General features: G+C 47.6%; 2 protein-coding genes across 4 annotated transcripts in view; one reads left to right on the top strand and one right to left on the bottom strand.

The window, feature by feature from the left end:
* EXOSC7 (exosome component 7) overlaps positions 1-24,316 on the bottom strand; it is a 59,888-nt gene extending 35,572 nt beyond the window's left edge. The window contains exons 1-3 of the mRNA XM_073550082.1: positions 24,177-24,316; positions 22,045-22,146; positions 21,253-21,347 (exon numbers count right to left, since the gene is read on the bottom strand). Coding sequence (XP_073406183.1) covers positions 21,253-21,347; positions 22,045-22,146; positions 24,177-24,233 — 254 coding nt within the window. The 5' untranslated portion in view covers positions 24,234-24,316. The remainder of the gene's footprint in view (positions 1-21,252; positions 21,348-22,044; positions 22,147-24,176) is intronic.
* A 32-nt stretch (positions 24,317-24,348) lies between these two features.
* ZDHHC3 (zDHHC palmitoyltransferase 3) overlaps positions 24,349-26,479 on the top strand; it is an 87,737-nt gene continuing 85,606 nt past the window's right edge. For 2 of the 3 annotated variants that reach the window (XM_073550078.1, XM_073550081.1), the window contains exon 1: positions 24,503-24,604. In XM_073550078.1, coding sequence (XP_073406179.1) covers positions 24,603-24,604 — 2 coding nt within the window. In that variant the 5' untranslated portion in view covers positions 24,503-24,602. The other variant, XM_073550079.1, reaches the window with a different exon arrangement.

The raw sequence follows: 26,479 nt of genomic DNA on the forward strand, positions 1-26,479 counted from the left end.
GCTTTCCATACAGGTCCTATTGTGCGCAGTAACTAGTGTTAACTGTTAAGCACTATAATTATCTCATGTAATTACAGGACTCAGTGCCTGCATTTAAAACAAAGTTAAATTAACAAAGCAGCTGGAAACCGAAATCTAAATAAGCCAAACCAAGGAAAATGTTAAGGGATGTTCAAAGTGTTATTTATGTAAAAGCATGCAATTTTTTGTATATGTTTTTTACAAGTTGCTTTTCCTTTCACTCAACAAAAAAATACTAATTTTTTTTGTAAATGGAAACAGATTATAAAGCTGAATCACACATCACAGTACAGCTATGTCCAAATGTTGCGTTTTTGCTTTGCTTTTTTAAGGAAAATTAAATACTGCTTTTTACAGTATCAGCAAAAGCTGTGAGATTTCAGAAATCTCACACACATGCTTGTTTTTCTTTCCTGATGAAAATTGGAAACTGCTTTTTTTAAACTGCAGGATGTCAATTCTTTCAGCATCTTTGCAGCGTTTTTTCACCAATAGAAAGCAATGAGTAAATGCAAAATGCAGCAAAAACGTTACTCTCACTTTTTATAGCGTTTTTAGGGGGAAAACAAAGCAGGTACAGCAATATGTGAAAACCATTTATTTTTGTGATTTTCGCAAGTTTAAACCAAAAGTGTCTGGTCTCCTCACTAGAGATAGAGCACTAAAATTCTCGTAACAAGTATAATGGGAGTCAACGTGAAATCAGAGAATTTTTCTGGCAGACCCTAAAGGAGGTCTGGGGGACAACAGTGCTGAATGGAAGGAGAATAGGATGGGGAAGACCCCTAGAAGCATCTCTGACTCCCAGATTGCTGCTGAAACAATGGCCTCACTTTTACTCCACTTGACGTAAAGACAAGTTGTCATATAGTGGTACTCCTAGAATCATAAAATCTATGCAAATTCAGCCCAAAATTAGAAGATGGGTCACCCATACAACCTTAAACGCACCAATTATAGTGCCTCATTCAAATATTGTGAGCAAAGTATAGTTGTGGTACTCCTACACACAAAAGTTCTGCACATAGCGCAAAGCCTGCCAAAAATTACAAGCAGGATCATCCGTACATCCTTGAAGGCACAAACTGTACTGCCTCATTGAAATATTAAGAAAGTGTAGTTGTGGTACTTCGACATTCATAAAAGACTCTGAACACGGTGCAAAGCTAGAAAAATTTTTTACAAAGGAGGGTCATCCATACACCCTTGAAGGCAACAACCTGTGGGCCTCATTCAAAATATTGTGGATTATAAACACTTTATGTGCTGTAGTCATTTGATGGGGAGAAAAAGTCATAGCTTATCCAGGCTTTGTTCATTTTTATCAGAGTGAGCCTGTCAGCATTTTCTGTTGACAGGCAAAAGCGCCTGTCTGTTATGACCACCCCCGCGGAACTAAAAACCAGCTCGGACAAGATGCTAGCGGCAGGGTAGCATAACACTTCCAAGGCATGGAGGGACAGGACATTCCAGGTTTCCAGTTTTGAGACACAATAGTTGAAGGTCACAGAGGAATTAGAGAGTACACTGGTTTAGTTGGCCAGGTATGGCTTGACCATCTTTAAAAATTTTATTCTCCTTCTCAAAAATACCTGGATATCAGGGCCTGGGGGAAGGCATCAAGAAATTTACCCAAGCCTTTGACAGAGCACCCCTGCCTCTGCTGTAAGTCTCCCTCGCCTCTCCTTGGCTGGGCAAGGAAACTTGTCCCTTGCCACTAGTGTTGTCTGATGGGAATTCTTTCAACATATTTTAAACAATGGCTTTCTGCTATAGCACCATTTTAGTAGACCTCTCCACCTCAGGAATGAGAGATGTAAGGTTCTCTTTGTAGCATGGGTCTAGCAGGGTGAACAACCAGTACTCCTTTTTTGGCTAAGATGAATACTACATGAGGGTCACAGGAAAGGCAGCAGTACGTAAAGGCAGCCATATGTGCCAAGCTCCCTACAGTCTACACTTCCCTGTCTCCATCATGATGACAACTCTCCATCTCTTCCTCCTCCTCCCCCCTCTCTTCATCCACAGCGCATCTATGTAGGACAGACGGGACAAAGCTTGTGTGGGTACTAGCCTATTGCGCTAGCTACCAGTTCCTGTTCCTCCACTTCCTCAGTTACCAAATCCACACTGAGCAGAAGAGATGAGGCTGAGCAGTATCTCCTTGTCACAGGTCTACCATCTCCACCTGGTCCACATGCAAAGCTTCATGTTTAATTTTCAGCAGCAACTGTTTAAGTAGGCACAGAAGCGGGATCGTTGTGCTGATTATGGAGTCAGCGCCGCTCACCATCTCTGCGGAGTCCTCAAAGTCTTGGAGAACCGCTCAAATGTCAGGCATCTTTGCCCACTCTACACAGTTATGTGCAGAGGCTGACCAGAATACCGAGGTCGTGTTAGAGCTGGTATTCAACAAGTGGCCTCTGCTGCTCACAAAACCTTGCCAGCATGTGCAGTATGGCGTTTCAGTGTGTGGTCACATTTCACACTAGTCGATGAGCTGGCACTTGCATGTGTTGCCTCAGCACTGCCAAAGCGCTGGCAGCTGTAGCTGACTTGCAGAAATTGGCGCCGTCATGGTGTACATTGACTAGAAGCTCTGGCAAATCTGAGTAGGTCATGTGTTGTGCCAGGGTGGGACTGGGCCCCAGCCTCCACAAAGTTAGCCCAGTGTGCAGTCAGGGAAATGTAGTATCCCTTGTCACAAGCACTTGTTCACGTATTGGTCGTTAGTGGACAATCCCCATAAGTGCGTTAGTAAGGGCACAGATAATGTTCCTGGACACGGGGATGCCAAACTGGGAGAAATTATGGCGGCTTGGGACCATGTAAAGAGGGACGGCTGCCATAAAAAATAAGTATTTGATCCCCTACCAAGCATTAAGAGTTCTGGCTACTACAGACCAGTTAGATGTTCCTAATCAACTCGTGACCTGCATTAAAGACAGCTGTCTTACATAGTCACCTTTATAAAAGACTCCTGTCCACAGACTCTAACCTCTACAACATGGGCAAGACCAAAGAGCTTTATAAGGATGTTAGGGACAAGATCATAGACCTGCACAAAGCTGGAATGGGCTATAAAACTATAAATAAGATGCTGGCTGAGGAGACAATTGTTAGTGCAATGGTAAGAAAATGGAAGAAATAGGGCTTTTAGTGTACTCACCGCAAAATCCTTTTCTCTGAGCCAATCATTGGGGGACACAGGACCATGGGTGTTATGCTGCTGCCACTAGGAGGACACTACGTGAAGATAGAAAAAATTAACTCCTCCTCTGCAGTATACACCCTCCTGCTGGCTGAAATTGAGCCAGTTCGGTAACAAAGCAGTAGGAGCTTCCAACAACTAACAAGAATAAACTATGTCAAAACTAAGAATGAAAAAACTAACCATTAGGCTAACAGGGCGGGTGCTGTGTCCCCCAATGATTGGCTTGGAGAAAAGGATTTTACGGTGAGTACAAAAAAATCCCTATTTCTCCTACGCCTCATTGGGGGACACAGGACCAGGAGACGTCCTAAAACAGTCCCTGGGTGGGGAGCAACACAACTGCTAATACCCAATGTACCACAAAATTACGGATTTGGTACTGACGATTGAAGAATTCGCCTGCCAAGTGCTGCATCTGCAGAGGCCTGAGAATGTACGTTGTAGTGTTTTGTAAAAGTATGCAAGCTGGACCAAGTCGCAGCTTTGCAGACTTTTTCTGCTGAGGCCTGATGCCGAATGGCCCAAGAGGCACCCACTGACCGAGTGGAGTGCGCCTTAATCCCTGCTTGGACGGGTGTGCCCCCGACACGGTAGGACTCCTGAATCGCCGAGCAAATCCACTTGGCTAGTGTGGCCTTTGAAGCGGCTAGTCCCTTCCTATGCCCTTCTGGAAGCATGAACAGGGCATCTGACTGCGGAAAGGGTCCGTCAGCGAAACGTACCTTCTAAGAGCTCTAACCACATCCAGAGTGTGCTGAGCTTTCCCGATACGATGGACTGATGCCAGACAGAATGAAGGCAAGACAATATCCTCGTTGAGATGAAAAGAGGAAACAACTTTCGGCAGAAACAACGGGGACGTCCTCAAAACTACCTTGTCTTGATGGAAAATCAAGATCGGCAGGACAGGGCCGCCAACTCCGAGACCCGCCTGATTGATGTGATCGCGACTAGAAAAACCACCTTCCAAGAAAGAAAAGTTAGCGATACGTCCTGCAATGGCTCGAAAGGAGCCTCCTGTAGAACTCCGAGAACCAAATTAAGGTCCCATGGTTCCAACGACATTTTATAGGGAGGTGCCACATGGGAGACACCCTGAATGAATGCTTTCACATGTAATCTGGTGGCAATCTTGCGTTGGAAAAGGACTGATAAGGCTGAAATTTGTCCTTTTTGCAAACTAAGCACGAGACCTGACTCCAATCCGGATTGTAGAAATTCCAAAATAGAAGGAATAGAGACCATCAGAGGAGATTGTCCATCAACCTTGCACCGAGACGAAGGTTCTCCAGGTGCGATGATAAAGGAACATGGACGCGGGCTTCCTAGCACTAATCATGGAGGAGATCACTTCACGAGAGAATCCTGCTTGAATCCTGCTTGAGCTACAATTCAGGATTCAAAGGCCACGCCGTTAAAGACAGGGCCGGAATTCTGGTGGTAAATTGGGCCCTGCGAAAGTAGATCCGTGCGATCTGGTAGTCGCCAGGGAACGTTGGCGACAAATTCAACTAGTTCTGCGTACCATGCCTGGTGCGGCCAGTCCGACGCGACTAGAATCACTGGTACACCCTCTGCTCTGATTTTCTTGATGACCCTTGGAAGTAAGGGAGGCGGGGAAAATACATAAAGAAGCCGAAACTGATGCCACGGAAAAACTAGGGCATCCGTTCCGATGTCGACTGGATCGTGTCAGAGGTCAATGAACTGGGGAACCTTGTTGTTTAGCCTTGAGGACATGAGATTCACAACCTGAGTCCTCCAGTGACGACAAATCTGCAGAAAGACCTCCGGATGAAGAGACAACTCTCTCGAGGCAAGGCCCTGGCGACTGAGAAAGTCTGCCACCCAATTCTCTACGCCCGGGATGTGGACCGCCGAGATGACTGAATGGTTTCTCTTGGCCCCTCGGAGAATGTGACCCACTTCGTGCATTGCCGTCCTGCTGCGTATGCCCCCCTGACGGATGATATACGCCACGGCCGTGGCGTTGTTGGATTGGATCCTGATGGGGCGACCTGCCAGATGATAAAAACGCAGAAAGGCCAACCTGATCACTCGTATCTCCAAGATGTTGATAGGGAGACGCGACTCTCAAATGGACCAATGACCTTGTGCCGTGTGGTGGCAGAAAAATCGCACCCCAGCCTAGACTGGCGTCGGTGGTCACCACTAGCCAACGTACTGGAAGAAAGGACTTCCCTTGGTCCAAGGAAGACTTCAGCGTCCACCACCTGAGGGTCTGCCTGACCCACTGAGACAGACGGGACCGACGGTTGAGGGAGAATGGGTTCCTGTCCCAAGCCAACAGAAGCGCATGTTGCAAAGGGCAGAGGTGTAGCTGTGCGAATGGAACCGCCTCTATCGCAGCTACCTTTTTGCCGAGAATTCCCATGCTGCGACGTATGGAGTGAGGAACTGAGCGGGAAAGAATCTGTGCTCCCTGTTGTAAGGCTGAGACCTTTTCTGGAGAGAGAATTACCAACCCACGGGAAGTGTCCAGGATCATTCCCAAGAAGGGAATGGATTTGCAGGGGTGGCATTTATGCACATGTTATCGAAGTACATGTATCAAAGTACTTCTGGCAGTTATAACATGGATGAATGTGACACGCATCTCTATTCTCTTCATACAGGTAACCAGCTTTTCCAATCTCTGCTCTGAATCCACTCCTGTGTCTCCATTCAATGTCAGCAAGCAGTTAATCCTGAATGCTATCTATGTGTTTTCAACTCTGCAAGCTTATATCTGGTAACCAGCTTTTCCAATCTCTGCTCTGAATCCACTCCTGTGTCTCCATTCAATGTCAGCAAGCAGTTAATCCTGAATGCTATCTATGTGTTTTCAACTCTGCAAGCTTATATCTGGTAACCAGCTTTTCCAATCTCTGCTCTGAATCCACTCCTGTGTCTCCATTCAATGTCAGCAAGCAGTTAATCCTGAATGCTATGTGTTTTCAACTCTGCAAGCTTATATCTGGTAACCAGCTTTTCCAATCTCTGCTCTGAATCCACTCCTGTGTCTCCATTCAATGTCAGCAAGCAGTTAATCCTGAATGCTATCTATGTGTTTTCAACTCTGCAAGCTTATATCTGGTAACCAGCTTTTCCAATCTCTGCTCTGAATCCACTCCTGTGTCTCCATTCAATGTCAGCAAGCAGTTAATCCTGAATGCTATCTATGTGTTTTCAACTCTGCAAGCTTATATCTGGTATATAGTTATTTCAACTTACTCTGCTTGTCCCCTTATGTTGTGAGGTCAAGAAACTTTTCAAAGTGCTTTATGATCCATGTAGTGCTGGACATGTGTTTATTTGACCACAACATTTTATTGGGTCCTGGTGTCTCAATTTAGTGTGATTGATTATCGAGGAGAGCCAAAAAAAAAAAAAAAAAAAAACTTAGCCTTAACCTCCTATATATTCAGACATAGCTAGGGGGAGCATTTATGCAGGGGTGGCATTTATGCACATGTAATCGAAGTAAATGTATCAAAGTACTTCTGGCAGTTATAACATGGCAGTTAGACAGGGCAGGAGACAGGTAAGACATTTATATACATCTACTCTCTGTACATTTGGAGTACAACAAATATATACCATATGCATTTGTGTAATTTATATCCTGGCCGCTGCATTCACACACATCCACCGCCCTGGCATTAACTCTCCACACTCCATCCATATTGGCCCCTCGCTCCTTTCCTCTCCTATGTATAGCACTCATGCTCTTTTCACATTGTTAAATTGCACAGATCCAGCCAGTCCCACCATTCAACACCAGAGACGCTCTCACAAATCACTTAACCATCTGCTCACTCTTTCTATCCTCCTTCTCCTAGTTGCAGGAGACATTGCTCCCAACCCTGGTCCCTCATGTTATAGAAAGTCAAACCCCCCCACTGCTACACTCAGAAACCCCTCTAATCTTATTAATATTCCCTGCATGCCATCTGTCTCTCTTAATTGTGCACTTTGGAATTCTCGCTCAGTGTGTAACAAACTCTCCTTCATTCATGACTTCTTCCTTTCTAATTCTCTTAACCTTCTGGCTCTTACTGAAACCTGGATCCAGCAGTCAGATACTACCGCTGCTGCTGCTCTTTCATACGGGGGGCTACACTTCTCTCATACCCCAAGATCAGACAATAGAGCTGGTGGAGGCGTTGGTCTGCTCCTATCACCAAAATGTACCTTTCAGGTTATCCCTCACTTGTCTTCCCTTCTTTTGAGGTCCATGCCGTCAGACTCTACACCCCCTTCTCCATGCGAGTGGCGGTGGTATATCGTCCTCCCGGCCCCTCCCATCAGTTCCTGGATCATTTTGCCACTTGGCTTCCACATTTTCTCTCCTGTGACATCCCTACCCTCATCATGGGAGATTTCAACATCCCCATTGCTCTTCCCCTCTCCCCATCTGCTACTCACCTTTTATCTCTAACCTCCTCATTTGGCCTTTCGCAGCTTACTAATTCTCCAACGCATGAAGACGGAAACTCCCTCGACTTGGTCTTCTCTCGGCTTTGTGCAGTGGATGATTTTGCAAACTCCCCTCTCCCGCTCTCTGACCACAATCTTCTTTCATTCTCTATAAGGAACTGCCAGGCTGCTCAGGTCACCCCCACTGTCCAGACTTATAGAAACACACAGGCCATTAACACCCAGAAACTTCTGAAGAACTTGCAGTCTTCATTGGCCCCTATCTCCTCCCTCTCAAGTCCTGATTCTGCTTTGAAGCATTACAATGAAACACTTCAAACTGCCCTGGATGAATTTGCACCCCCTATAAATAGAACACCACAACGCAGACGGCGACAACCCTGGCACACGGTGCAAACACGTTTCCTGCAGCGGTGCTCCAGGTGCGCCGAACGTCTGTGGAGAAAATCCAATCTACACGAAGATTTCATCCATTTTAAGTTTATGCTTAGAACATACAACACTGCCCTTCACCTCTCCAAACAAACCTATTTCAACACCCTCATCATCTCACTGTCCAATAACCCGAAACGTCTCTTTGACACTTTTCATTCTCTACTCAATCCAAGAGTACAGGCCCCAACCACTGAGCTCCGAGCTGACGATCTGGCCAATTACTTCAAAGAAAAAATTGACCAGATCCGACAGGAAATTATCTCCAAATCCCCTCATACCATGCACTGTCCTCCCTCCCCCACTGCATCTAACTCACTCTCTGATTTTGAACCAGTCACAGAAGAAGAAGTAAGCAGGCTCCTTGCATCTTCTCGCCCAACTACTTGCACCAGTGACCCATTTCCGTCACATCTCCTCCAGTCCCTTTCCCCTGCTGTCACCCCTCACCTAACTAAAATATTTAACCTCTCTCTCTCTTCTGGTATTTTTCCCTCCTCATTTAAGCATGCCATCATACATCCACTACTTAAAAAACCATCCCTCGACCAAAATTGTGCCGCTAACTATAGACCTGTCTCTAATCTTCCCTTCATCTCTAAACTCCTGGAACGCCTGGTCCACTCCCGTCTTATCCGCTATCTCTCAGAAAACTCTGTTCTCGACCCTCTCCAATCCGGTTTCCGCTCTTTACACTCCACTGAAACTGCCCTCACTAAAGTCTCTAATGATCTGCTAACAGCTAAATCAAATGGTCATTACTCCATGCTAATTCTCTTGGATCTCTCTGCAGCATTCGACACTGTGGATCATCAGCTCCTCCTCACTATGCTCCGTTCCATTGGCCTCAAGGACACCGTTCTCTCCTGGTTCTCCTCCTATCTCTCCGACCGCTCCTTTACTGTTTCTTTTGCCGGTTCCTCCTCCTCTCACCTTCCTCTTACTGTTGGGGTTCCTCAAGGATCGGTTCTAGGCCCCCTCCTCTTCTCCTTGTACACTGCCCCTATTGGTCAAACAATCAGTAGATTTGGTTTCCAGTACCATCTCTATGCTGATGACACCCAATTATACGCTTCTTCTCCTGACATCACGCCAGCCTTTCTAGAAAACACTGGCGATTGTCTAAACGCTGTGTCTAATATCATGTCCTCACTATATCTGAAACTGAACCTATCAAAGACTGAACTCCTTGTGTTTCCTCCCGCTACTAATGTACCTACACCCGACATTGCCATTTCCGTCTGTGGTTCCACTATTACTCCCCAGCAACATGCCCGCTGTCTTGGGGTCATACTTGATTCCGAGCTTTCCTTTGCCCCCCACATTCGATCACTGGCTCGCTCTTGTCATCTGCACCTCAAAAACATTTCTAGAATTCGACCTTTTCTTACTTTTGACTCTGCAAAAACTCTTACTGTTTCTCTTATTCATTCTCGTCTCGACTATTGTAACTCTCTTCTAATCGGTCTCCCTCTTACAAAACTCTCCCCTCTCCAATCTGTCTTGAATGCTGCAGCCAGGATCATATTCCTCACCAATCGTTACACCGATGCCTCTACCTTGTGCCAGTCATTACACTGGCTACCCATCCACTCCAGAATTCAGTATAAACTTATTACCCTCACCCACAAAGCCCTCCATGGCTCAGCACCACCCTACATCTCCTCCCTTGTTTCAGTATACCACCCTACCCGCGCCCTCCGTTCTGCTGATGACCTGAGGTTAGTATCCTCAATAGTCAGAACCTCCCACTCCCGTCTCCAAGACTTTACACGTGCCGCGCCAATTCTTTGGAATGCACTTCCCAGGTCAATACGATTAGTCCCCAGTCCCCACAATTTTAAGCGTGTCCTGAAAACGCATTTATTCAGACTGGCCTATCGCCTCAACACATTAACCTAACCTATCCCTGTGTGGCAGAGCCAAAAATTTTACCATAACCAGGTTCCCAGCATCATGTTCCCACATGCTTTATGCATCCATTAGCCCTCTGTGTCTGTACTGTTACACACTTAACATTATGGCTGGTCCATACAATCAGGGCAACTGTTACCACCCACCTTTCGTGTCTACCTCTTTCCTCATAGACTGTAAGCTTGCGAGCAGGGCCCTCACTCCTCTTGGTATTTGTTATAATCTACTGTATGTGATTATTGTTATGCTGTAATGTCTATTGTCTGTACAAATCCCCTCTGAAATGTAAAGTGCTGCGGAATATGTCGGCGCTATAAAAATAAAATTTATTATTATTATTAAGAAGGAAATTTGTTGAGCCAGTACTGGAGAAGACTTTTCGAAGTTTATCTTCCAGCCCAGGTGAGAAAGTGTATCCACCGTGATACTTACACACTCCTCACGAGCCCGAAGAGACGGCCCTTTGATCAGTAGATCATCTAGATACGGAAGTACCACCACTACCGATTGTAAAGAATGGCCATGACCATCGTCATGACTCTTGGTGAAGACTCTGGGAGTGATGGCGAGGCCGAAGGGCAAGGCAACGAACTGGAAGTGTTCCCCGCAAACCGCTAAGCGTAACTTTTGGTGGGGGAGGAAAAATTGTGATGTGAAGGTAAGCATCCTGGATATCGATGGATGCTAGGAACTCCCCTTTTTCTGCTCATCACTGAGTGGAGAGATTCCATTCTGAACAATCATACCCTGACAAAGGTGTTTAACAACTTCAGGCCCAGTATCGTCCGCATCGTTCCGTCCTTCTCCGGTACTACAAATAGGTTCGAGTAAAAACCCTTGAACCTTTCGTCCTGTGAATCGGAATAAGGACCCCATCCCTTCGGAGCACATCTACGGCTTGGAAAAAGGCTGTTGTCTTTGGAGGAGAAGACAGGAAAAAGCATGTCGGGGGGGGGGGGGGGGGAAGAAAACATGAGAAAAAGAAAGCCAGGCGCCTCATGGAACAAAAGTAAACAGTTGCCTACTTTGTCGGTGTCCGCCGGATGCTGCAACGAGTCATTGTGTAGAAGATCTAAGGGATCTGGCTCCCTTAAATCCAGACGTTTTTGGCCTGGTTTTCCAGCTGAAATTAGGTCTGTATAAGACCTGGGAACCTCTGTCCCTACGCGGGGACCGATCTGATCCAGAAGAGAAGGTTGTAGAGGACAAGATGGAATTGTGAAAATGCCGGGACCGAAGCTGTTGTTGATTCCGAAACGGCCGGGTGGGCCTTTGTTGAGGAAGGAATTTACTCTTTCCCCCGGTAGCGTCAGAGATGAGTTGGCCCAGTTTTTCTCCAAATAAGCGACCAATTTGGTAAGGCAGAGAGGTTAAAGACATCTTGGAAGCGGAACCCGCTCGCCATTCCCTGAGCCATAGGGCCCTTCTGATGGAGACGGCATTCGCTGCTGCCTGTGCGGTGCAATTGGCTGCATCTAACAAAGTGTTTACTATGAAGTCTCCGGCCTGAGATATCTGACTGGCGAGGCTGACTGCCTCTGGGGGAAGATTACCGTCATGAATGGCTGTGGTTAAAACCTCTGCCCAAGCGACCATAGCCTTAGCCACCCAGGTCGCACCAAAAGACGGAAAGAGCGCCGCTCCAGAGGCCTCAAAAAGTGACCGAGCAAGGCAGTCAATTTGACGGTCAGTGGGGTTTTTGACTGAGGAACCGTCGGACAAGGATAGGAGCGTTTGGGATGCTGAAGGAGACTGTCCATTGAAGGGGACTGTAGCCAATCATTCATTAGATCCGGAGCAAAGGGATGTTTCGACTGAATTGGCTATTGACCTGAGAACCATTTATGTGGCCGGTCCCTATGTCTCTGGACAATGTCCTTAAACTCAGGATGATTGCCAAACACCTTGTGAGAACGTTTAGTCTTTTTAAAAGACACTACGTGCTCCGGAGCGGATATAGATTCCTCGTCCACCCTCAGAGTCTTGTTCACCAACTCAATAAGGGAATCAAGAATCTCTTGATAGTTCTGCGAGTCCTGGACTAAGGACGCATCAGACTCATATTCAGAATCATGATCGCTGCGAACCTCAGCGGAGAGAGAGCGGGAAAGCGAACTCGCATACACTGAAGCACGAGCATGATCGAGGGACGTGTCATGGGTCTTTTCCTAGAAGCCTACGCCCCCTTGGACTGAGTACGACCCCTGCTAGTGGACGGTTCCCGACCGTCGCAAGAGCCCTCCGCAGCCGGCAAACTGATATTCTGACTTAATGAGGGGCCCCGGAGAAAGTATTGCTTTGGCCAGAGAAGCCATAGAACGAGACAGGGACGCAGCCCACTCAGGGGGACTAGGCTCAGTGGGGTCGGTGGCTGCAGCGGGTGGCCTCTGGACGCATTCCGGGTCACAAGCCGTGCAAAATGGAGTACTGTGAGCTCTGGGCAGGGCAGTATTGCAAGTGGCACATGAGGTAAAAAACACTGTTTTGTTAGCCTTTTTGGACTCCTTAGATTGAGACATAGTGTACTCCTAGAAGCTATAGACAGAGTATGGGCTGCAGGTGCAGAGAAAGGTGTATAGCACGTGCAGAGAAGGGGTTAAGGTCTCCTCCAGAGGCTCAGTACAGCTTCCCTAGGTACCGTTTTGTGTCCCCAGGGGAGAAGTCGGTGATGCAAGAACTCTGCGCGGTCCCTGCAGCGCCAACTGTCAGCACTGCCAATCAGTGCCCCTGCAGGAGTCAGCAAGCAGGCTGCATGAATAATCATGGCCCCCGAGAACAGAAGGGCGCCTCTCGTTCAGGACGAGAAGCGCCAGGAGAGTGGGCGGCAGCTCTCGCGGTGGGTGCAGCTATGTAAATTGCAGCCTATTCCGTCTAGAAGCTGGGGGCTAAATTTTTGTTGCCTGCCGGTGATGTGCGCTGGCGGAAAAGGGGCCGCTGCAGGACAGCAGACCAACCGCCGCTGGGCACTGGCCCAGCGCTCCCCCTAGGGACCAGGACCCACTACGTTTGTGTGCGGGGGATCATGCAGGGGACGCGACGACAGCCGTCATCATACTCACAGAGGCGGTGTAGCAGAGCCGGAGTTGCGCTGTTCTTAAAAGGTATATCCCTCAATCCATCCTCCCTATAGACAGGGGGATGGAGAGGAACTTCTGCTTCTGTCCATCAACCGCAGTAGTGGGGCTGCAGGACGCCATTAGATGGGTCCGGCTATAGGCGTAGCTCCAGGAGAGGAAAAACCTTACGGCGACACTCCATGTGCACGCCCTTCGCTGATGTGGGGAGATCGGGACCGTGCAGGAACCGTCGCCCCTGAAGTGGGTTTAGGCATAGGAGAGGGTACTACGCATTGTCGCGTTGATGGTTCGGGGGAGATCGGACCCTTGAAAGGATGTGTCGCCCCCTTCACTCCGTTAATTAAAAAATAAAATTTTACAGAAAAACTAAAAATTGAAAATAAAAACGTTGGGGTCTGAAACTAGACCCAAGTGCCTGCTACAGACACTAAACAAGAACTAGCTCAATTTCAGCCAGCAGGAGGGTGTATACTGCAGAGTAGGAGTTGATTTTTTCTATGTTCACTTAGTGTCCTCCTAGAGGCAGCAGCGTAACACCCATGGTCCTGTGTCCCCAATGAGGCTTAGGAGAAATACAAAATGACTGTCATTCGACATCGATCTGGGGCACCATGCAAAATCTCACCTCGTAGGTTATCCTTGATAATGAGGAAGGTAAGAAATCAGCCTAAAACTACACGTGGGGAACTTGTTAGCGATCTTGTTAATGATCTCATGGCACATGTGCAGGCGCAAATGAAGTTTGCCAATGAATATCTGGATGATTCTGTGACTGGGAGAAGGTGCTGTGGTCAGATGAAACAAAAATTGAGCTCTCTGGCATTAACTCAACTCGCCGTGTTTGGAGGAAGAGAAATGGTGCTTATGATCCAAAGAACACCGTCCCCACTGTCAAGCATGGAGGTGGAAACATTATGTTTTAGGGGTGTTTCTCTGCTAAGCACACAGGACTACTTCACCACATCAATGGGAGAATGGATGGAGCCTTGTACTGTAAAATCCTGAGTGACAACCACCTTTCATCTGCCTGGACATTAAAAATGGGTCATGGCTGGGTCTTCCAGCAAGACAATGACCCAAAAACATACAGCCAAGGCAACAAAGGAGTTGCTCAAAAAGAAGCACATTAAGGTCATGGAGTGGCCTAGCCAGTCTCCAAACCTTAATCCCATAGAAAACTTATGGAGGGAGTTGAAGTTGCGAGTTGCCAAGTGACAGCCTCAAAATCTTAATGATTTAGAGATTGATCTGCAAAGAAGAGTTGACCAAAATTCCTCCTGACTTGTGCGCAAACCTCATCATCAACTACAAAAAACGTCTGACTGCTGTGCTTGCCAACAAGGGTTTTGCCACCAAGTATTAAGTCTTGTTTGCCAGAGGAATCAAATACTTATTTCTCACTGTAAAATGCAAATAAATTTATATAATTTATACAATGTGATTTTTTTTATTTTATTTTTGACTAGCTGAAGAGCCCGGCGTTGACCGGGCATAGTACGTAACTGTGGGTCCCGCTGTCTTCCTTAACATCCCCGCTCTCCACCCGCCGTCCCGTTCTATCCCTCAGCAGCCGCGCTCTACATCCATGTCCCGGTGTCCCTCCACAGCCTTGCTCTCTCCCTCCACAGCCCCGTTCTCTTCATCCACAGCCCTGCTCTCCCGCTCTCTCCCTCCACAGCCCCGTTTCTCTTCCTTCACAGCCCTGCTCTCCCGCTCTCTCTGTCCACAGCCCCGTTCTCTTCCTTCACAGCCCTGCTCTCCCGCTCTCTCTGTCCACAGCCCCGTTCTCTTCCTTCACAGCCCTGCTCTCCCGCTCTCTCTGTCCACAGCCCCGTTCTCTTCCTTCACAGCCCTGCTCTCCCTCTACAGCAGGGGTCTCAAACTCGGCAGAGTAAATGAGCCGCACATAAGAAAAAATTTGAGCCTGGGGGCCGCATTCCTTTCAAACTTAATACACCTCGTACACACAGGGCTCCGCTCCGTACACCTCGTACACACAGGGTTCCGCTCCATAGACCTCATACACACAGGGCTCCGTACACCTCGTACACACACGGCTCCACTCCATACACCTCGTATACACAGGGCTCCGCTCCGTACACCTCATACACACAGGGCTCCGTACACCTGGTACACACACAGCTCCGCTCCATACACCGCGTACACACAGGGCTCTGCTCCGTACACCTCATACACACAGGGCTCCGCTCCATACACCTCATACACACAGGGCTCCGTACACCTGGTACACACAGGGCTCCGCTCCATACACCGCGTACACACAGGGCTCCGCTCCGTACACCTCATACACACAGGGCTCCGTACACCTCGTACACACACGGCTCCGCTCCATACACCTCGTACACACAGGGCTCCGCTCCGTACACCTCATACACACAGGGCTCCGCTCCGTACACCTCATACACACAGGGCTCCGTACACCTCGTACACACAGGGCTCCGTACACCTCGTACACACAGGGCTCCGCTCCATACACCTCGTACACACACGGCTCCGCTCCTTACACCCCGTACACACAGGCCTCTGCTCCATACACCTCGTACACACAGGGCTCCGCTCCATACATCTCGAACACACAGGGCTCTCCTCCATCCACCCTGTAAACACCTCCTGACCTCACGCATAAACTTACCTTCATCCAGTACCATGACAACCAGCACAAAGCCAGCAGCGTCCGTCACACTGAGGCCCCTGATCATGTGACCCCCTGACTCCTCCCCCTCCTGTGACCTCGTCACAGGTCCTGTGCAGTGTGTGCACACAGAACAGCCAATGCCATCGCTGCTCCTGAATGCGTGCCTTCCCCCTGCCTCAGGGAGTGAGACATGTGGTGCACAGCGGGCCGCAGATGCCTGCCTCAGGGGCCGCATGCGGCCCGCGTGTTTGAGACCCCTGCTCTACAGCCCCGCTGTCTTCCTTCCTCCACAGCCCCGCTCTCCATGCACCACACGCAGTAACGCCGGGACCAGGAGAGGTGCTCAGATTGTTCGTTCGGCTGGAGCTAGAGCAGAGCTGCAGCACATGTGATTGGACGGCCTGCGGGGCGTGGCCTAGCGCAGCAGCTGAATTGGGTGGAGCTTGCCAGAGTGGGCGGAGCTAGAGCTGCATCGCGTGTGATTGGACGGCCTGCGGGGCGTGGCCTAGCGTGGCAGCTGAAGTGGACGGAGCTTGCAAGAGTGGGTGGAGCTAGAGCAGAGCTGCATCGCGTGTGATTGGACGGCCTGCGGGGCGTGGCATAGCGCGGCGGCTGAAGTGGGTGGAGCTTGCAAGGGTGGGCGGAGCTAGAGCAGAGCTGCATCACGTGTGATTGGGCGGCCTGCGGGGGGCGTGGCCTAGCACTGTAGTAGGCCGCAGTAGAACTAAATTTAGGCCGGGAAGCTGCAGGGGAGAGGGGGGATAGCGCAGTTGGCGACGGGGAGCGCCGACTGAGCCGGGACAGGGCTGGGAGGGTGCCGGCACTGTTGGGCCCTGTCCTGAAGACTGTCTTCCTCACAGCCCCGCTCTCTATGCACTATCCTGCTGTATCCGTCCTTAGCCCTGCTCTCCAACCGCGTCTGCTGCTTCGTGATTGGTTGGTATCTCACTCTGCTGCTTCGTGATTGGTTGGTGATACACACACACATTCAGATTTATATATAGAGATATTCTCTCTCTCAATGTTAAAATTAACCTACCCTTAAAATTATAGACTGTTCATGTCTGTCAGTGGGTAAACTTACAAAATCAGCGTGGGATCAAATACTTCTCTCCCCCACTGTATAAAAAAATAAAAATTTAGAGTTTCATCTGGAAAAGTGGAACAATTTTATTCTCAATTGTCATCCATGTGCAATCTGTGTGCAGTCGTCCATATGCAATCCATTTATTCTATTTTTTTTTTTTTTACAGCAGCAGCTAGTAATCCTTCACAAGACCATTTACAGTTTCATGTGTTACAGAATTAAAATGTATTCGCAATATCCGATGCTATACTGTGGCTATGTATAACATCCAATTTTTTATTTTACTTCAATTATTTATTTTGACACACCCACAGACTTGAATGGGTAAGTGTCATCTGATGGACAGAGTAAACTAGTTCATGCTGCAATTTTTTTTTTTTTCACACGCAGATTTGGCCAGTGAAAAAACAAAAAAAAAAATAGGGGGGGCAAAATAGTCATGGGCACCGATTTATTAAAAAACATTGGTCTGAGTACTGCCCATGAGAGAAAAAAAAAAAAAAAAAGTTGACAGACGGGTTAGTACCTATCCTATACATTCAGTGCTTTCTTCACATATTCCTATGTTGGGATGTTTTAGATCTACATTACTGCATGATGAATTGTAGTAATGCACTATTCACGTGTCACTTTATTTCATACTATTAGATTTTGGACACATTTCCTTATAGATAATTATGCAGCTTATGCACTTAATCACTTTCCCTGAACTGTTTACATATTTGATATATTATACATAATACAATTTTATTGTTATCAAGAAACTGATCATGTATTACAAATTCTCTTTTGATATATTATATCTATAATCATGGTACCCCCTAATCATGCCTTTTTAATCTGAGCTGTGTAACCTATTTCCCTTAGACAATAATAAAATGGTTTATTTGAATTAATAAAACAATACGTTGGATATTCATTGTTGCAAGTCCCATTTATAGGTTTATATGTTAGAAAAGCAGTTAGATTATTACCACTCCTCCACCTCGTATTGCTTTGAATAGGAGGCGGATGTGCAGTACACTGCCGCGGCCACTATGATAAGACGGAGCAGCTCAGCAAACAAGCAGCTGAGCAGCTCAGCAAACCAGCAGCTCAGCAAACCAGCAGCTCAGCAAACCAGCAGCTCAGCAAACCAGCAGCTCAGCAAACCAGCAGCTCAGCAAACAAGCAGCTCAGCAAACAAGCAGCTCAGCAAACAAGCAGCTCAGCAAACAAGCAGCTCAGCAAACAAGCAGCTCAGCAAACAAGCAGCTCAGGCCGGCACCACCGAGAACAACTGATCGTGGGGGTGCTAGGTGTAGGCCCCGACTGACCAGAAGTTGATGACCTATCCTAAGGATAAATCATCAATGAAAAAGCAGTGGACAACCTCTTTAAGTAGACATTTAAGATTAAAATCAACATTAGTTTTGGACCACCCTTTTAATTACATTGTGTAAGCAAAGCAATGTATATTTGCTTTATAAAGAAAATATGTCGCAAGATTTCACAGAACAAATTGCATACATCATTAAGAAGGTCGCTTACACTTCATGAGGCCGTTGTTTATATATTGAAATGTAAGAGCGTACGAAATAAAAATTGGCCCTTTAGAGCTAAGCTCATAAAATGCTCACTTTATAAAAATATTCAAAATGGACCAGGCTGACAAAGGACGTACAACAACCTGAACAAGTCTAAAATACATTTAATAATGGATGCACTCTGTATTGATAACGGAATAGAATGTTTAGGTCTTAATAAAGCTTGTTGGAAAAAAAAAAAATAATTCAAGTAACCTGGCCAGAAACTTTCTAGGGTCTTGGAGGTTCTACAAAGGCAGTGCAGCCATTTCTAACAATTTATGGATGTAAAAATACTTATGTCCCCCCCCAAAAAAAAAAATTGAGAAAAGTATTCAAGGAGTGATACCTTTATTGGGTAACCAGAGAAATTATATTTGCAGGCTTTCAAGGCTCAGAAGGCCCCTTCATCAGGCATCGATTTGATGCCTGATGAAGGGGCCTTCTGAGCCTTGAAAGCTGGCAAATATACCTTATATACTCTAGTATAAGCCGAGACTTTCAGCCCATTTTGTAAGGATGAAAGTGCCCCCTCTCAGCTTATACTCGAGTCATATACGCCAGGGGGTCGGCGGGTGTCAGATCATACTTACCCCCTCCTGGCACGGTCTCTGCAGCCCCTTCATCTCCCATGGTCTACAGCTGAGCACCAGTGTTCAGTGGTCACGTGGTACCGCTCATTAAAGTCATGAATATGCGCATATTCAAGAGCAGAGATGCGCCAGGCGGTGGTGAGTATGAAGGGGAGGACGGAGGGGAGGGGAGTGTATGCTACATTCACCTGTTCCCGTTTCATCGCCGTGCGCGCCGCTCTGTCCTCCGCGTCCTCTGGCTGTGACGTTCAGGTCAGAGGGCGCGATGCAGAGACCCATAAGACAGAGCGGCGCGTGGCAGTGGAACAGGGACAGGTGAATATCGCAGGTGCCGCGACCCTGAGCCAGCGGCGACACCTGGCCCCTATAGCGCGCCGGTGTCCCCGCCTGCTCAGGGCCCCGGCACTGGGCCCCCAGCAATGAGAGGTGAGTATGTAATAATTTTTTTTTTTATTCGCTGCTGCAGCAGCATATAGGGCCTATTCTATGGAGCATCTTATGGGGCCATAACCATTATGGATCAGCATATGGGGACATAACCTTTATGGAGCAGCATATGGGGCATAATCTATGGAGCATCTTATGGGGCAGCATATGGGGCATAATCTATGGAGCATCTTATGGCGCCATAACCTTTATGGAGCAGCATATGGGGCATATTCTATGAAGCATCTTATGGGGCAGCATATGGGGAATAATCTATGGAGCATCTTATGGGGCCATAACCTTTATGGAGCAGCATATGGGGCATAATCTATGGAGCATCTTATGGGGCAGCATATGGGGCATAATCTGTGGAGCATCTTATGGGGCCATAACCTTTACGGAGCAGCATATGGGGCATATTATTCTATGGAGCATCTTATGTGGCCATTATTAACCTTTGTGCAGCATTATATGGGGCATATTTTGTATGGAGCATTTTATGGGGCAATCATAAACTGTATGGAGCATTATATGGGGCTCCTGATTCAATATGGTTATTCAAAAACATTTAACCTACTGATGTCTCAATTAATTTTTTTTTTACTGGCATCTATTTTTATTTTTGAAATGCACCAGTAGCTGCTGCATTTTCCACCCTAGGCTTATACTCGAGTCAATAAGTTTTCCAAGTTTTTTGTGGCAAAATTAAGGGGGTCGGCTTATACTCGGATCGGCTTATACTCTAGTATATACGGTAATTTCTCTGGTTAACCAATAAATGTATCACTCCTTGAATACTTTTCTCAATTCTTGGGGGGGGGGGACATAAGTATTTACATCTATTTTTCTGGCTAACACGGTACCACAATATTATTTTGTATTGTACATCGTAACAATTTATTCTAATGAAACGAGCTGAAGGCCCCATTCACTCCTTATAAATATCCTGCACATATAAGTGGCATGGCCGCTCCATATTAACATGGATCTCAATAACTACTGATAGATCCCATTACATTATTCTGGGGTCCACTAGGCTCCAGGTGTTTTTGGCGGTAAGAATACTCCTGGAAACAACACTATAGTGGCCATGAAAACCACCAGACTGGATGTTTGTAGCTTTACGTTACATAGTTTGAGCAGTGGATACTTTGAGTTTCCAGTTGCTGGGGAACTACAAGTCTCATCATTCCACCTTAGAGTTCCACAAGCTCTTGTGTATAGGCTGCAGACCACCATGCTGTCTGTACTGAGACGTACGCTTGTATGGGCTGTGTGGACCACAAATGGGTTTAGTCTCAGAGAAAGCGCACACAGGTACTCTGCTCAGAAACATTCAGGCGTAGAGAGGTGTCCATTAAAAATAAAATATTCAGGTTTTTCTACTGTAGCAGTATAATAAAATTTATCAGCATTTCTGAGGCTCAGCTTTAGGCCAGGGTCACACTTGCGAGTCCAATGCGAGAAACTAGCGCGAGTCTCTCACCTCAATAACCGACACTGCCATCGGCACTCGGGACCGGAGTGTGCGGCTGCATGTATTTCTATGCAGTTGAACGCTCTGGTCCGAACCACCGGCGGCAGTGCCGGGTATTGAGGCGAGTTTCTCGCATTACAATCGCAAGTGTGACACCGGCCTAAAGCTGAGCCTCGGAAATGCTGATACATTTTATCACACTGCTACAGTAGAAAAACCTGAATATTTTTTTTTTTTTTTTTTAGATATATATATATATATATATATATATATATATATATATATATATATATATATATATATATATATAGTCAGTATAGTTCTCTGTAATGTGTAGATTCATTACTAACCAGTCTACAAAGAACTCCAGATAGCCCTTATTAGGATGCTCCAACTTTGGGGTTCCCATTTCTGCCTTCACTCCGATGAGGATATCTGTGTGGCCCTGAAACAGAATGAATATCGTTAATCTAGAAAATGGGCAAACATGATGGAATATTTACTATTAAGTATTATGGTACAGTGAACAGAGTTGTCCTTATCTTCAGCAGCGCACCCCTCTGCAGCACTCCTGCTTGCTGGAAGGATGGGTGCTTCTGTGAGATTGAAAGTCTGGAGCAGCAGCATTATTTCACCGCTGGCCAAATAGTGAGCTCGCCAACGCTGCAAACACATGCTCTTCTGCCCCCGCAGTATTTGAGCAGCACTGAAGCAGGTCGAATCGGGAGCCAACAACGTGGTCCAGTTATCAGATCAGCTTCACGGCAGCGCTTACAAGCTTTACAGAAAAGAGCTTGGAAGCAATTTGCTCCTTGCTCTGGAGACCAGCCGCTGCTGACAGAATGCAGCGGTGGCCAGTAACCTAGACAACAAGCAGCAAACAATAACATTAAAAATCTCATCCTTCCCTGAGAACAGAAAGGTTACTTGTTTTTACAAGCACTTTACAAGTTTAACTCTTTAACATAATGGGAGTAACATTTTCATGCATTTTTGCAAAAGAATTCCAGGTGACAATCACATATAGACAGAAGTAGTCAGAAAACAATGAGTTGAATTCTGGACAAATCTGATAAGAGAAATGAACCCAAGCAGAAGTTTGCATTATGGAGTGATTCTCCTCTAGAAACAGAACAACTTACTATTTTCACTCGTGCAGATCCGGTGGTGTTAGATACAACATCAGTCTCCACTTCAATCCCTCGGTAGTCCTCACATCCTCTGCCATCTGTCCGCAAATCATCCTGCAGAAGTGAAACACACACATTATTATGTGCGGATGTTGTAATGATCCAACCTAGTATATCTTAGGTCCCCCATACAATTAGATAGCTGCAGCTAACGCTCCTGACTCCCCGATAACGAAGAATCCTGGCTTGGCCAAATGTTTGTGCTCTCTATAAGAAAGCGGCTGTCAGACTTCCTTGGTAGATGCTGATCACCAGGAAGAATAAAAAAAAAAAAAAAAAAAAAAAAAGTATTCTTACCTTGATAACCCCCCCCATGAATCACTATAGCACAAAGGCCAGTGGGGGACCAGAAAGCACTGGAAAGGGAGCAAAGGAAAGGGAGTAATGATGGGGGACCAGGGAGCACTGGAAAGGAAGTAATGGTGGTGATGGGGGACCAGGGAGCATTGGAAAGGGAGCAATGGTGGGGGACCAGGGAGCACTGGAAAGGGAGTAATGGTGGTGATGGGGGACCAGGGAGCATTGGAAAGGGAGCAGTGGGGGGGGGGGGAACAGGGAGCACTGGAAAGGGAGCAATGGTGTAGGACCAGGGAGCACTGGAAAGGGAGTAATGGTGGTGATGGGGGCCCAGGGAGCACTGGAAAGGGAGCAGTGGGGGGGGGGGGGAACAGGGAGCACTGGAAAGGGAGCAATGGTGGGGGACCAGGGAGCACTGGAAAGGGAGTAATGGGGGACCAGGGAGCATTGGAAAGGGAGCAGTGGGGGGGGGGAACAGGGAGCATTGGAAAGGGAGTAATGGTGGTGATGGAGGACCAGGGAGCATTGGAAAGGGAGCAGTGGGGGGGGGGGGACTTTGAAGTGCATATTTTGTTTCTGTTTTACATTACAGTATGACCCTTTAAAAAAAATGTAAGGGGTTGACCAGCCTGAACATGCTTTCTCCCCATAATACGGTCTACATATAGAATAAGTCGCTAAGCAAAACAAACAGGGCTTGGTTCAAAGTCATTTTTGTCGGAACTCGAAGTTTTTCAAAAATCCTGCATTGGTGTTTTTTTTTCTACCAGTCCCAATTAGCACTGTACAAAATTCACTAAAGAGGTGCCTTCCTCTTCATGGACTTGGTGCATCTTAGTCCAGTGTCCCCAGGGTTAATGAGTTGGGCCTGCAGTGTTGGCTTTGCTTTTATATAAACAGGCCAAGGAGACAATTCCATGGATAGCACCACTAGCCACAGATAAAGGCTCTATGTACACTGCATCTGTGCGCCAACAGTATCCTGATAACCACACTCACATCTCAAGAGGCCCGGCTTCACTAGATGCACAATGGCCTTCATCGGGAAGGTATGAGTTGGCACACCATGGAGGCAAGGTCAGCGAAAGAAAATGTCCATTCCATAATACCATGAAGAAAACCATACAGTGTGGTATCTATATTTCATGAGTCCCTGGGGATCTGCTCAGGACTGGTCACCCTAGTTGCATGGTCGGCAGCAGCTGGTAACGGTGTATGTCCTTTAAAATGTAGCAGCTAATCGGCTGCTGTGCTAGCCCTGAGCCTTCGGGAGAGCTTCCTCCTTACACCACGTAGTAATGTCACCAAGCTTGCTGACGGTTTGCACCAGCAGAATTGTGAATGCAGCTCTGGGATAGAAGAGTAATTCAGGAGTAACTGGAGATAAATGGGGTTATCTGGAGTAAAGCTGCTGGGTGTGCACGTATACTTACACACGGTATACATAGATGGAGGCGAGGCTGCGCACATCATCCATGGAGAGTGATGGAAAGTGGTCGATACATACGTTAGTGTGTGATTGTGGGGTCCGACAGTGAGACCCCAGGGATCAGTCACTGATTGCCTGTCCTATAAAGTCATGGCAGATTAATATTATAGGGGCAGATTCAGCCAGCAGTGTGTAGTGCCTCTGTGCCACCAGATGTGGGCAGTGTAGCGCAGAACACACAGATGTATATAGTCAGTGCCTGTATACAGCACTCAGGATGGCTGGCGCATGCGCACTGTCCGCTCTACGGAACCCGGTCTATAGCAGTGTCAGGCGCCAGAAGACCGGGGAGAATCACCTGAATGCCGTGCAGGACGTACACCTTCTCCGCCTCACTCAGCACCACAGAAGCCATGCTGCACTGCTTCCGCCATACACGTCTTGTACGTCATCAGTGCGCGACCTCACACTTCATCTAGCAACATGACGTCATCAGGGTGCTGCCGAGCCGCCTGCCTCACACTGCCCTCCCCTTCTCAGTGCTGTGCGCCGTGGTGGGTGCGGCGGAGGTGCCCTCTGGTCTACCCCTTACCCCCACCCTCTCAGTGTGGGTGGGGAAACCCCGGGGCTGTCACCGGCCTGTGATAAAGAGGAAGCAGCGGAGGCATTGTGAATGGTAAGAGCCTAGCGGCACGTTGTGTGGTGGGGTGTACGGCAGCTGCACAGTGCTGTCTGTCTGACTGGACGCAGCTAGCTGTGCTACATGGATAGATAATACTTCTCTATGTATGTATTATACTTATGTGTCATTTGTTATTTTATGAGTAAAATATATATAAAGTGCTCTCGGTGAGAGAAACAAAATAGGAATCTTGTGGGTATGATACCTTTTAATGGCTAACAAATAATAGTGAATGTTGTTACAAAGCAAGCTTTCGGGACTGCTTACGTCCCTTCATCAGGCTGATATGTTATTATATTATGAGCACACACACACCTGGGCAGAGCACTCATGTGCAAATGGGTCGCCCTCCCAGGGCTGTGGGGTACTCGGTACCGGGCCGGTATCAGCTGGATGTGTCACAGCAGCGGGGACCCGGTCCGTGGCCCTGGGTGCCCAAGTAATGAGGCAATGTAATGGTTTGAATGAATAGTTCGTGACGCCACCTGTGGTGTTCGGCAAGTGAGGTGTTAGGCCGACGCTGCGTGTAGATCCTCTGAGGCTGGTGGTGTGTTTCAGCCAAGATGGTGAAGCTCCCCACAGTGCTTGCAGTTCCAAAGCTTTACTCACAGTCTGTAGTACATACAGGTACTTGCCTCCGTGCCATGTCCTCCGGGTCAGGGACTCAGTCAACCTCCAGGCAAGATGGAATGCTCCCTTCCAACGCTCCGCCAACATGTGCCTTTCTGAAAGTCTCCTCTATAGCGTCATTAAGTGTGAAGTACTCCCAGTACTGAGTTACACTGGAGTGCCTCCTGACAGATGTTCCCAAGAACTCTACTTGTACGGCAGACAGCTGTAGCCTGCTTCGGGGACTCCCTACTCCTGAGTCCCGGCTCACTATCACAAGTTGCTGTTCTGCCCCCAAGTCTTAGATGGTAGTGCATTTACAGCCCACTACTCCACCGGTGTCTGCTGCAGACCCATTAGTGTCCATACAACCTCGGGGACCGGGCCCCGGCCTTGCGCTTAGAACTTCTAGGCAGGGTTCTTCCTCTAACCCACGTCCTCTGTGTTCCATTTTACTTCTTTGTTCCGTACTAATCTCCCTCTCCTATGGAAGATCAGGTTTCAGTTCAATGTCTTTCTCCTCTCCTTTCCTGTGCCAGCAGACCTGGGTCACTCAGGTCTGCTGCAGCACCTCCTTCCTCCATCCCTCTTCTAGGGATCTCCTTTCCTCACTCCTCTCTGAGTGGCTTCCTCTCCCAGACTGACCTGTAATTCTAAACCTTCCCGCTTTTTTATGTATTCTCAACTCCACCCGCCTCCCAGCACGTTCCAAGCAGGGAGCCACCAAAGGTGCTCTGCTACTCTCTAAGCAAGGAGCCGCAATGTGGCTTTGCTGAACTACTCTGTTGTGTGGGGTGCGAGTGTTGGAGCGTGGTCAGGAGCCTCCAACTTACCTGGATGGTGGGGCACCACACCTCAGGAGGAGGTGCAGTACCTCTGTGGCGACTGAGCCTCAGGGGCGCCACACAAACACACACCTGGGCACGAATCTGCACATACACACACCTGGGCACGAATCTGCACATACACACACCTGGGCACGAATCTACACACACACACACGCACACCTGGGCAAGAATCTGCACACACACACACACCTGGGTACACATGCAAAAATACCTGCGCGGGTGGTCATCTGGACTCACACACGTACCTGGGCACAAATCTGCACACACACCTGCACGGGCAGACATCTGTACACACACACCTAGGTACGAATCTGCACACACCTGCTTGGGTACACATCTGGACACACACACTCATACACCGCCTCACCCCTTCCCTCAACAATTAAACTGCAATACCAAGAAGGAACATTATGGAAATCACAGGATAGACATGTTAATGATTTGCAAATGAAGAAGAAATTAAAACAAAATTTTCAAAACATCTCGATTAATTCAGTATTAAGTATGATGTCCTCATTCAAC

This window comes from Dendrobates tinctorius, unplaced genomic scaffold (genome assembly GCF_039654945.1).
Source record: "Dendrobates tinctorius isolate UK_male_01 unplaced genomic scaffold, ASM3965494v1 ptg000162l, whole genome shotgun sequence".
Lineage (NCBI taxonomy): Eukaryota > Metazoa > Chordata > Amphibia > Anura > Dendrobatidae > Dendrobates > Dendrobates tinctorius.